Source organism: Palaemon carinicauda, chromosome 6, assembly GCF_036898095.1.
Source record: "Palaemon carinicauda isolate YSFRI2023 chromosome 6, ASM3689809v2, whole genome shotgun sequence".
Taxonomy (NCBI): domain Eukaryota; kingdom Metazoa; phylum Arthropoda; class Malacostraca; order Decapoda; family Palaemonidae; genus Palaemon; species Palaemon carinicauda.
The window spans coordinates 65,219,757-65,232,256 of NC_090730.1; the positions used below are offsets into that span (position 1 = coordinate 65,219,757).

Sequence of the window (12,500 nt, forward strand, 5' to 3'; positions counted from 1 at the left end):
GTATGCTTCAATGTACAAAGGCCCTTATCAATGCATGTATGAATGTATCTATAAAGTGTATGGTATGGATAACATATTGCCCGTTTGAGTATTAAAATGATATATATATATATATATATATATATATATATATATATATATATATATATATATATATATTCATATATATATATATATATATATATATATATATATATATATAAATTATATATATATATATATATATACACACATATATTTACATATATATATATATGTGTGTGTGTATATATATGCACATATATATATATATATATATATATATATATATATATATATATATATATATATATATATATGTATATAATATATATATATATATACACGAGATTAAGAAATCAACGTACTTAAAGGGGTTTATGAAGTGCTTAATTGAGCAAAAGGAGGGCATCTATAAAAACGTATAATTTTCTTAAAAGTCCAATAACGGCTCCCATGATATAGGGAAGAGATAATAGTGGTATGGTTGTCTCTTGGTGTCTATCCTTTTCAATGGTCCGTTATGAAAGAATAAAAAATTGGAGTAATTTTGAATTGTTCTAAGATTGAATAGGAAAATCAGTTGAAGCATCATATCACTATCATTATTTGGTTAATATCATATTGATAGCGTACCAACCGTGTGTCACATAATTGTACATAATTCTTTTTGTATATATTATGCTTGAATCTTCGCTCTTCCCTCGCACTAAAACGAACATGAAAATTCATGTCTGCTTTTCTCCTCTGTAACATTGACAATATTTGAACATGATAATTCTTGTTGCTTTGAGATTTTGTTTATAAAGGAGAGTGTTCTTTAATAAACAACTCAGTTGATTGCATCCTGCCTTTGAGTCATAACCTCTCTCTCGGCACCGTCACAATAGATATGCATACATAAGGACATTTAACCCTTTAAGATAACTCTCAGTGTAGTTACTTGCGAAGATAACTTCTTTTTTATTCAAATTCAACAAAAGTGTCACATTTTTTCTTTGACAAATCATCTTACCCATTGAAGGATAGTCCGGTGCTATTAGCAACCGCTAGCTCTTTCTTTCCCGGGTCTTCTAACCAGTGGATGACCCAATTTTGGTGCCGACACTTGTCTGCATGTTGCTGGATACGTATCCCATCAACCCCCAAAGCTGTTTTGACCATCTCTTCTAACTCGTAATTGCTGACGTCCGGAGATATACCTGCGTGGAAATAGTGTTAGCTCAGTTTAGGATAATTTTTGACTGGTAATAATATGTAAAAATGGTAAGTCAGTTCTTATAAACAAAATATTTCTAAATACCAGAAACAGAAGTTTCTTAAATTTATTAATGGTTGTTTAGGTGTAATGGATTTGCTCTTATCTTAGAAGATTTGGGCATTTTCTTCCAATTACAAAACTTGTGATTCGATCACAAATGTGTGACTTAGATTATTGCATTCAGTCATATGATTGACCAACTTTCAGCAAGTGAATTCGAATGGTAATCATCATGAGGAATTTCAAGTAATCACATTTTTTTGCAACTATTTCGAAGTCAGTCGCATGCGTATGTTTTTCATTCTTAATGTTTGCTTTGTTGTTATGCATTGGCCTGACTGTTTGTTTCTTTATTACGTATCATATAAGAAACTAAACTGTTTCCTATTTTAAAAACCCAAATGTAGCTTTCTTTATTTATCTACTAAGAAATCAAAGTGGGTCTGTCTTTATCAGCTGGTGTTTATATAGTCCTGCCACTCCCTCAGCTCTAATAAAATAGAAAAACCCATGGGAGCTTGGAAAGTGCCATCGTTATTATGAGGTTAAATTGAATTATGTCAAATATAGCATATTGAATCATAGAATAAGCAGTCGAAAATCAGATGAATAAGAAAATCCATGAGAAACAGAAAACAAAAGAAGAAAAAGACTGACTCACCTTCAATGTGTGTGCCCTGAAGTTGAAGACTCCAGTTTCCCTGGACGTGGGGCGTAGCTGCTTGTACTCTCTGTACTGTGACGGTGCTTCCTCCTAGAGTAAAATTTGCTTTCTCGTCTGTGTCAAGATTCTCCAGGTAAGGCATGGTCGCTAGAACATATCAAGAGAGATGGAGGTCCTCGTATTTTTTTTTTTCTTAAGATTTTTGCAACAGATTAAATGTCAGACTTCACGTCTGAGTTGTCGAAAAGGTAAACTCAGACAAAAAAAAAAAAAAAATTACGAAACCTGTTGAAAGGGGATATTACTTATGAAACGTCCATTTAGTATTGCTTCCATATTCTAGTGGAGTAAAGCTGCTTTTTTTTTCTCTCCGTGAAGAACACAGTGCCATGGTCATTCTAGTAAGCTACATCTAGATGCAAATAAATCTTGGTCTTTGCTTTAAAATGAAGAAATAGTTTAATTCTGTATAGTTAATTCCACTTTTTAAGAATAAACATTATGGAACTAAAATAGCAAGAACAGACCAAATCAAAATACCAAACAATGGAATTTCATGAATGGAAATCAAAAGATTTATAGATAATAAAGCAACCTTTTAATAAAGTAACCTTCAAAACTTTAAGTTAAGATGAAAACATACTAAATCCTCAGAAGGGGTAAAGACAAAATTAGTTTTATAAATGAATATGAATTTTAGAGAAAAAAAAAAGGAAAATAATGATAATCGACGCCTGTGAAAGTCCAAAAATTGAGTTCCATTACTGAAAACGATCCAAGATATCAATGTATTTCAAGGACCTTCATTTGGGTGAGAAAAGGAATGTAAGGAAGAGAGGTTATTATTATTTCTGATATTTATATAGTTGATATATTTATCTGCTTATGTCTGTTGCTTACATGCGTATATGATATGTTTAGACAGTTTTTTTTTTTTTTTTCTTGTTTGAATTTCGTCAAAAATCACCTCTTTCGTTTGATTTCCCACCTTTGAGTCGAACCCTCAAAGGACTGTAGATGCATGAATTACAGTTGAACATTTCAAAGTTAAGATGTTGAAATAAAAAGTTCCCACAAAAGATTATATGTTCGATAGTTTGGTCATCAAACTGATGACAAAATTGCCCCCAAGTTCATTAGTTTGGAAATCCCCAAGAGAATATTCATGGTTCAGAAAGGCTGACAGAGAGAGGGATAATGAAAAGAATTTATCTTGGAGGAGGAGGATTTTGGAAGGGACAATAGTGGAGCTCATTAGGAAGTAGGTGTGAACATAAAAGAGAGTGGATTTTGAATTATGATAATGAAGTTGCCAATAAGAAGAAATATCAAAATTCACCTTCACTGGACGATACTCCCATAAGAGGAAAACCCCCTTGGCAGTTGGTTTTGAATTCGATATCGAGATGAACGAATTCCTCGTTTCCAACATTCTGGTTCGAAGACTTCACGTCGATGTCCAACACAGATATCCCACGACTCGCCAGTGCGGAAGGTCTTGTCTGAGTGACTGGAAGGATTGAAACAATTTTCTTATTTTCTTAGGTGTCTTGAGAGAGAGAGAGAGAGAGAGAGAGAGAGAGAGAGAGAGAGAGAGAGAGAGAGAGACGGAGAAAAGGTATGAAGGATGGAAAGAGGGTTATTTTTCCTGTGATATAATTCAATGTCTATAAAATAGTACAGATTAATCTACAGACATTGACATAGAGTATCATTCTTTACCTTAAAACATTATATTACAGTCTCCGAAGACATCCATATTTGACCCATTTTTGGATTAGCCAAAATCTAACCTATTTCACATCCATGTATTAGTCCATTCTAATCTTTTACTAAAATTAAACATAGTGCACTTACGTTTTTGTTCATGTTCATATTTTTAGAAAAAAGGTGTGCCAAGTACCCGCCTCATTTCCTGAAGAACCAAAATATACCAACTTGACTTCCTAACTTACCATAAACAAACTCGCTGACGAACGAAACGGCGTCGATGTAAACAAATCCGTGACTTGTTCTTGAAAGAGGACCAAAGAGACGCCTTAGTTTCGCTGTCCCTTCTGCGTAAGTTTTGCCGAAGCTGGAAAGCCTTAGTATTTCCAGGAGATTTATACAGGTGTAGTCCCAGCTATTAACACTAAAGGGGAAAAGAGGGATGGCCAATGTTATTTTATATGGAGATTTCAGGGAATGTCAAGTTATCATAGGTTGGTTCAATACCGCGTCGATAACAGATCTTTTAAAGAAAATTATCAACATACATACACACACACACACACACACACACACACATATATATATATATATATATATATATATATATATATATATATATATATATATATATATATATATATATATATATACATATATATAATATGCTTATATATACATGTGTATATAAATATGTATATATATATCTATATATATATATATATATACAGTATATATATATATGTATGTGAGTATATATATATATATATATATATATATATATATATATATATATATGTATATATATATATATATGTATGTATATATATATATGTATGTATATATATATATATATATATATATGTGTGTGTGTGTGTGTATACATATATATTTATATTTAGATATATATATATATATGTATATATATGTATACATATACATATATATATATATATATATATATATATATATATATATATAGACACCAAAAAAGTATTAGTTGTACTGAAAAAAATTTCATTTTGAGACATGTACAACAATGAGTAGAATATAGAAATCCACTATTGATAGCATTTCTGGACTATGAAAAAGCCTTCTTCATTGTGGAGAATCCAGCGTTATTATTATTATTATTATTATTATTATTATTATTATTATTATTATTATTATTATTATTATTATCATTATTACTTGCTAAGCTACAACCCTAGTTGGAAAAGCATGATGCTACAAGCCCAGGGGCTCCAAAAGGGAAAATAGCCCAGTGACGAAAGGAAAAAGGAAAATTGAAATATTTTAAGAACGGTAACAGCATGAAAAAGCATCTCCTATATAAACAATAAAAACTTTAACAAAACAAGAAGAAGAGAAATTAGATAGAATAGTGTACCCGAGTGTACCCTCAAGCTAGAGAACTCTAACCCAAGACAGTGGAAGACCATGGTACAGAGCCTATAGCACTACCCAAGACTAGAGAACAATGGTTTGATTTTGGAGTGTCCTTCTCCTACAAGACCTGCTTACCGTACCTAAAGAGTCTCTTCTACCCTTGCCAAAGGGAAAGTGGCCATTGGACAATTACAAAGCAGTTGTTAACCCCTTGGGGGAAGAAGAATTGTTCTGTAATTTCAGTATTGTCAGGTGTATGAGGACAGAGGAGAATGTGTAAATAATAGTTCAGACTATTCGGTGTGCGCGTAGGCAAAGGGAAAATGAACCGTAACCAGAGAGAAGGAACCAATGTAGTACTGTTGGGACAGTCAAAGGACACCATAACTCACTAGCGGTAGTATCTCAACGGGCTGCTGGTGCCCTGGCCAACCTACTATCTACTAAAATATGTGAATTTGATTAAGTCTGTTCATGAGCATAGCAAGTGCAAAGTTAATGTTAATGGAGTCCTATCAAATGAATTTCTAGTGAACTGCGGAGTACTCCAAGAAAATATGTTGTCACCTATGTTGTTTATCCTCCTCATGGATTTTGTAATGCGTAGAACAGTTTGGGATGGCGGAGAAGATTTTGACTGAATTGGTAACAGGAAATTAGTGGACCTAGAGTATGCTGATGATGCTGTCTAAATTAGCTGAACACCACGGGATTTGCAATGCTTGCGTACCAGAATGCATGAAATATCACATGAGTTTGGACTCAAGATGAAATAGAAGAAAGACAGTTGATGAGAATGGAGAATGAAATGGAAGATTAAATATTACTGGAAGGAGAAAGGATTAACAAGGTAGAATCATTTAAATATTTATGAACTATAATACCCAATACAGGGTCTTTAGAATTAGAATTTAGTGAAAGGTTGAAAAAAACAAATCAGACACCGGCTAAGTTGGGGAAAATTTGGAAATCAAATCCTCTGAAATTACATATAAAAATCAGACTATATATTAGTTTAGTGAGATCGGTGTTACTATATGGACATGAGTCATGTTATGACGATGAAACAATCTCCAAAAGATTTAGTAAATTTGAGAACAAAGCCCTCAAAATTATATTGGGTGTTAAATGGCATGACATGATTAGAAATGAAACTATAAGAGAGATTACTCGAGTGCTGTATGTGGAGGAAATCATGATGAGTGGTAGATGGAGATAGTTTGGTTATGCTCTTTGCACTTTCCAAGAGAGATTAGTTCACTAAATTTACAACTGGGCTCCACAAGGCACTAGAAGAGTTGGAAGACCCAGGCCTACATGGTTGAGGATTAAGAAGCGTGAAGTAGAAGATGATGAATGGAAAAATGAATTGAAAGCTCGAGATAGAGACGACTGGCAAAATCTAACCAATGCCCTTTGCGTCAATAATAATAATAATAATAATAATAATAATAATAATAATAATAATAATAATAATAATAATAATAATAATAATAATAATCATGAATATATATATATATATATATATATATATATATATATATATACATATATATACATATATATATATATATATATATATATATACATATATGTATAAATGTATGTATATATATATATGTGTGTGAGTGTATGTGTAGGTGCGTGGATGCGTGCGCATTTACTTGTATTCATTGGTGACCATTGATGGGATATAGCGGAGAATGAAACAACTGGTTAGAAATTGAACAGGAAAATATCAAGAGCTATTGATACAGTTTGAATGTGTATATTAGAGAAAAAAGTTGAAAGTGAATGTAAGGAGTAAAATTATCAGGATAAATTGAAAACAGGGAGGTTGGGCGATAAATGAGTAATAAGGAAACGAAATTCTGTAGTAAATACAGCATTAGGAACAATGGTAAGATAAGTCACAGTCACAACATTAAGAGAGACGAAGCCTGTTAATTGGAGATAGAGGTAAGACTTATTCAGGGGCATGTTGAAATTGTACTCCTTTATGGAAGCTAAGTGCTGATGTTGAATGATAAATAAAAGAAAGCAGATAAAGGACTGAAAATGTAAGTAAGTTCGATCTAAAAACGAATTGTGAATCAGTAGGCGCTGATGAGTTATTAAGGTTTCTGTTATGGAAGGCAATAGCTTAGTAAAAAAGAACTTAATTTTGAATAATTGACGAGAAGTAGAAGTACGATGGATAGGTATAGAAGGTTAGAGATGTGTAAGAGGTCTTGCAATGGAAGGAGTTTTCATTTCCACAAAGCAGCAGTGTGTGAGCGTAAAAAAATATCGTTGAACTGCTGAAGAGCCTCTTCTGGTTTTATGGAAGGGTTCTGCACAAGGAGTTTATCCAGGATTCAGCAGTTAGAGGAAAAATGTTACAGACTTATTGTGTCGTTCACTGTTAGTGGGATAGCATATCACACACACACACACACACACACACACACATATATATATATATATATATACATATATATATATATATATATATATATATATATATATATATATATATATATATATATGTGTGTGTGTGTGGTGTGTGATATGTGGTGTGGTGTGTGTGTGGTATGTGGTATGTGGTATGGGGTATGGGGTGTGTGGTGTGTGCGTGTGTGTGTGTGTGCGTGAATTACATATGTGAGTGAGCGTGCATGAATTTATTTATAAAAAATAAATTCAAATTTATTTATTCGAACCATGTAGTTAATAAACCTGATATGTAATCAAACCAAAAGCCCAATAATTGTAGCAAGACACCGTGCAGTAGCCTACCTGGAGGATTGGGTGCTCCTAGCTATCCGCTCATTGCCTGGATGTTCCCAGTAGTCGAAGCTTATCTCGATAGATCGCGTGTAGCCAAATTTGTCTTTATAATTGTAAAGTGCTCTCATTCCTCCTTCGAAGTTCCCGATGATTGCAAAGCACACCTGTGTTACAATGGAAATTTAGGCGAATTATGGAAATTTGGACATTATGTATTGATATAAATATACATACATATACAGGATATATATATATATATATATATATATATATATATATATATATATATATATAAATATATATGTATATATATATATATATATATATATATATATATATACCTATATACATATATACATATAAATATATATATATATATATATATATACCTATATACATATATACATATAAATATATATATATATATATATATATATATATATACCTATATACATATATACATATATATATATATATATATATATATATATATATATATATATATATGTATATATATATATATATATATATACACACAAATATATATATATATATACATATGTATGTATATACATATTCATATGTATATATATACATATGTGTGTGTATATATAAATATATATATATATATATATATATATATATATATATATATATATATATATATATATATATGTATTTATATATATGTGTGTGTATGAAAATCAAGAAAATATCGTGCTCAAATATAAATAAAATCCTATCTCATACTAGGATCGAACCCTAGTCCCTTCAAGTGAAAGGGCTGGTCGCTTCAAACCACGCCACCAGAGGTTCAAAAGAAGTCGGAACCTAACTGCTAACTGCAATTTAGGATTTACTCGGCGAGACATCAGTCTTTTACCAGCGAGTTTTCCCCGACTCCCTGACCCGCCAGGTGACACAATTGGTAGCCTTTCATTCTAATTACCCATATTGAGTCAATAGGGATGAAAATCAACACAATATCGTGTTCAAATAGACTTGAATTTCTATCTCATTCTGAGATCAAAGCCTAGCTCCTTCAAACGAAAGGTGAGGTCGCATACGAGCCTCTGGTAGCATGGATGGAAGCGACCTGGCTTTTCACTTGAAGGGGCTTGGATTCGATCCCAGTATGAGATAGAAATTTACATTGAAATTGTCAGTTGTTGAATATCCACTTCTAAAGCCTGTCTGCTCTCTTGGTTTCTTCAGTTTAGCTGTCTTTTTATTCAGCCTATTATGATCTTTGTAAATATTTGATATGTTTCGAAGAGTAAACATATTAGGAGGTAATTTTTCAGGTCTTTTGTGTCTCCCTTTTTGTGACTTCGTGTAATGATTAAGTTTTTCCAAGTTGTAGGAATTGAAAATTCTTGCAGACATTTTTGGTGTAAAGTACTATGAAATCTCCTTCATCTATTATCAAATTAATTGTTAGGCCATCTTCTCCTGCTGCTTTGCCTTTTTTCGTGCCTTTTAATGCTTCCCTTACTTCTGCTACTGTTACGCTTGGTACCGGCTCACGCGTTTCATTATTTCTATTGATGGAATTATTTTTATATCAATATGATATAGCATGGTATAAAAATCTGCTGCAATTTTTATCACTCCATCTCTATTGTGGATAATATTTCTATTTTCATAATTTAAAGCAAACATCTGTAAGCATCCTCTTCCAAGTTCTTTTCATTAATTTGATGCTTCTTCCTTTCTTTGGTGTTTCCTACATTTTGGTCCACTGTGTTTACGAGTATCTTGGGTTTTTAGTTTCTTTATTGTTTTAGATAGTTCTGCTAATTCTATTTCATCTCTCTTGAATTTTACCTTCATTTCCAATCTTTTCTATAAAGGTTTTGGGTCATCTGATAATTTTTCTTGATCTTTTTAGGAGCTTATCCACCTATCTCTTGTAATGATTCCAATAAAAAATTTATTAAATTACAGCTAATTTCTTCTTTCCTTGCTTCTTTCATTATTTAAAAGTGTTTAGTTTTTCTTGGAATATGTTTTTCTCTTTCTTTCCTTAATCTAGACAAATATTGCTTTTCAACATTCTATGGTCACTTGACTTTACTGGTTTAACACTTACCTCTTTAACTAAATTAACTTTTCCACTGAGAATAAAATCTAATTGTTTTTCATTTCTTCATGTGGGCTTTTCCATTGCCATTTTCTATGTTCCTTTTTATAAATAAAAAATGTGCCCATGATTTTAAGATTATTTCTTTCAGCAAATTCTTCAAACACATCTCTTCTCTGTCATTTCTTGTGCCAACACCTAATTTACCGACTGCTGATTCTCCTCTATTCTTTTAACCTACTTTAGCATTGAAATCACCCTAAGCAAATATAAAAAGTCTCATGTTTTTATTGCATATATCTCCAGATCTTCATAAAACGTTTCTACTTGCTATTGGTGTATACGTTTGGATGATCAGTTAATACTTCTTATTTACTTTGATTAATCCTGCAATTCTATCACTTGTACTGTACTACTAAATTCTTCTATGTTCCCTGCTAAATTTTTATTAATAAAATCTATTGCATTTTCTTTGTTCCTTTCATGTCCCCTGATGAAAAGTAGGTTATATATGTATAAATGACATATGTGTGTCCCTTTTCATGACATCTTTAAGGTAAAGTTCATTTATAAACTCCGATGTACGATAAGCACTTCACACTGAACATTGTTATGTCACCCATATATATCTATCTATCTATCTATCTATTATATATATATATATATATATATATATATATATATATATATATATGTGTGTGTGTGTATATATATATACGTATATATATATATATATATATATAGGTAGATAGATATATGTATATATATATATATATATATATATATATATATATATATAATATATACATATATATATATATATATGTATATATAGGTAGATAGATATATGTATATATTTATATATATGATATATATAATATATATACATATATATATATATATATATATATATATATATATATATATATATATATATACATATATATATATATATATATATATACAGTATATAGGTATATGTAATATATACTGTATATATATATATATATGTATATACATATATTATATATATAGATAGATAGATAGATATTTAGATAGATATAGGTATATAGATAGATATAATATATTTGTGTATGTGCGTGTGTATATGCATTGTATGTGATGCATATATGAAGTAAATTAGTATCTATGTATATATTCATAGTCATTAACATGTTTAATCAAATTCATCAACCAGTTAAATTATATGGATCTGGAAAGACAGTTCTAAGAATATGACTACCAAAAACAACCAAAATATTATACCAACGAGGATGAACAAATGGTCAAAACTTACGTAAGGAGTCCTAGTTAAGTCGATCATTTCATCCACTTTTGTATTCTCATATATTTTTGGATGATTTTGCCATAGTTTCCAGGAATACCTACAAAATGAAAGAAATTTTATAAATAATTTACCGTTAACAGAATAATCAACTGTTGGGCTAGTAAGAAACCTCAAGTGTAAGAGTTAAATTCATATATAGTTATTAGCCTATATCTTTAATATCAAATTTGCAGGTAAAATATAAATAACTATAAACTGGATAAAATGAAATACAGAGTAAAATATCAAGAATATCCTCAGAATAAGCAGTCGTAAGAAAAGATTAATATTTCAAGACACAGGATGAATATTCTTTTGACCTTCCACAATAAGGTTCCACCTCGTCTTCTTTTACACCAGTTAACCCATCTGGCAATGGTTCCTCGTCTTCGAAGTCAGTCTTGATTCGGAATAACACATCACTGGGAGTCATTTCACATTGCTGTTCCAGAAGGGACTTTAGACCAGACTTGACCTGCAATAAAACAAAATAAAAAAAAGTAAATCCCAATTAAGATGATCATCTATTTCAAAGCCTTGTGCAAAGTGAGAAGGACATGTATCTATTGATCTCCTGTAATTTCTATAAAGCGAAAAATTTACCATGGACAGCAGAGCTCTTCCAGTAACAATGCTCTGAGTACTGTATTAGTGTAAAGGGTGTAGGCCTATAGGGGGAACCAGAGAACATAAAAAAATGCTTTGTCATTATTATTATTATTATTATTATCATTATTATTATTATTATCATTATTATTGTTATTATTATTAAACTTTTAACTGGGTTCCACAAGGCACTAGAAGAGTTTGAAGACCCAGACCTACATGGCTGAGGACTATGAAGCGTGAGGTAGATGATGATGAATGGAGAAGTATTGATTTAAAAGCTCAAGAGACGAATGGCGAAATCTAACCGAGGTCGTTTGTGTCAATAGGCGTAGGAGGAGATGATGATGAGGTTGTTTGTGTCAATAGGCGTAGGAGGAGATGATGATGAAGATTATCATTATTATTATTATTATTATTATTTTTATTATTATTATTATTATTATTATTATTATTATTAAACTAAATTTTAGCCCCGGTGGAAAATACAGCATTCTACAGGGCCAAGGGTCCTAAACAGTGGAAGCACCATAGTACGGGAATAGAAAAACACGTTTGAAGAATAAAATTTTTGAGAGGAACGGCGAAGATAAATAATTTTGATAATTAACTGAGAAAATTAAGTTAGGTGAAAGAACATAAAAGGGAAAATCAAATTTCTAGTCGAGGTCAG

General features: G+C 31.0%; 1 protein-coding gene across 1 annotated transcript in view; it reads right to left on the minus strand.

The window, feature by feature from the left end:
• LOC137643032 (fibrocystin-L-like) overlaps nt 1-12,500 on the minus strand; it is a 222,281-nt gene that overhangs the window by 183,657 nt on the left and 26,124 nt on the right. Inside the window, exons 13-19 of the mRNA XM_068375884.1 lie at nt 11,542-11,696; nt 11,192-11,279; nt 7,821-7,975; nt 3,899-4,077; nt 3,283-3,453; nt 1,941-2,090; nt 1,034-1,220 (exon numbers count right to left, since the gene is read on the minus strand). Of these exons, the coding sequence (XP_068231985.1) occupies nt 1,034-1,220; nt 1,941-2,090; nt 3,283-3,453; nt 3,899-4,077; nt 7,821-7,975; nt 11,192-11,279; nt 11,542-11,696 (1,085 nt within the window). The remainder of the gene's footprint in view (nt 1-1,033; nt 1,221-1,940; nt 2,091-3,282; nt 3,454-3,898; nt 4,078-7,820; nt 7,976-11,191; nt 11,280-11,541; nt 11,697-12,500) is intronic.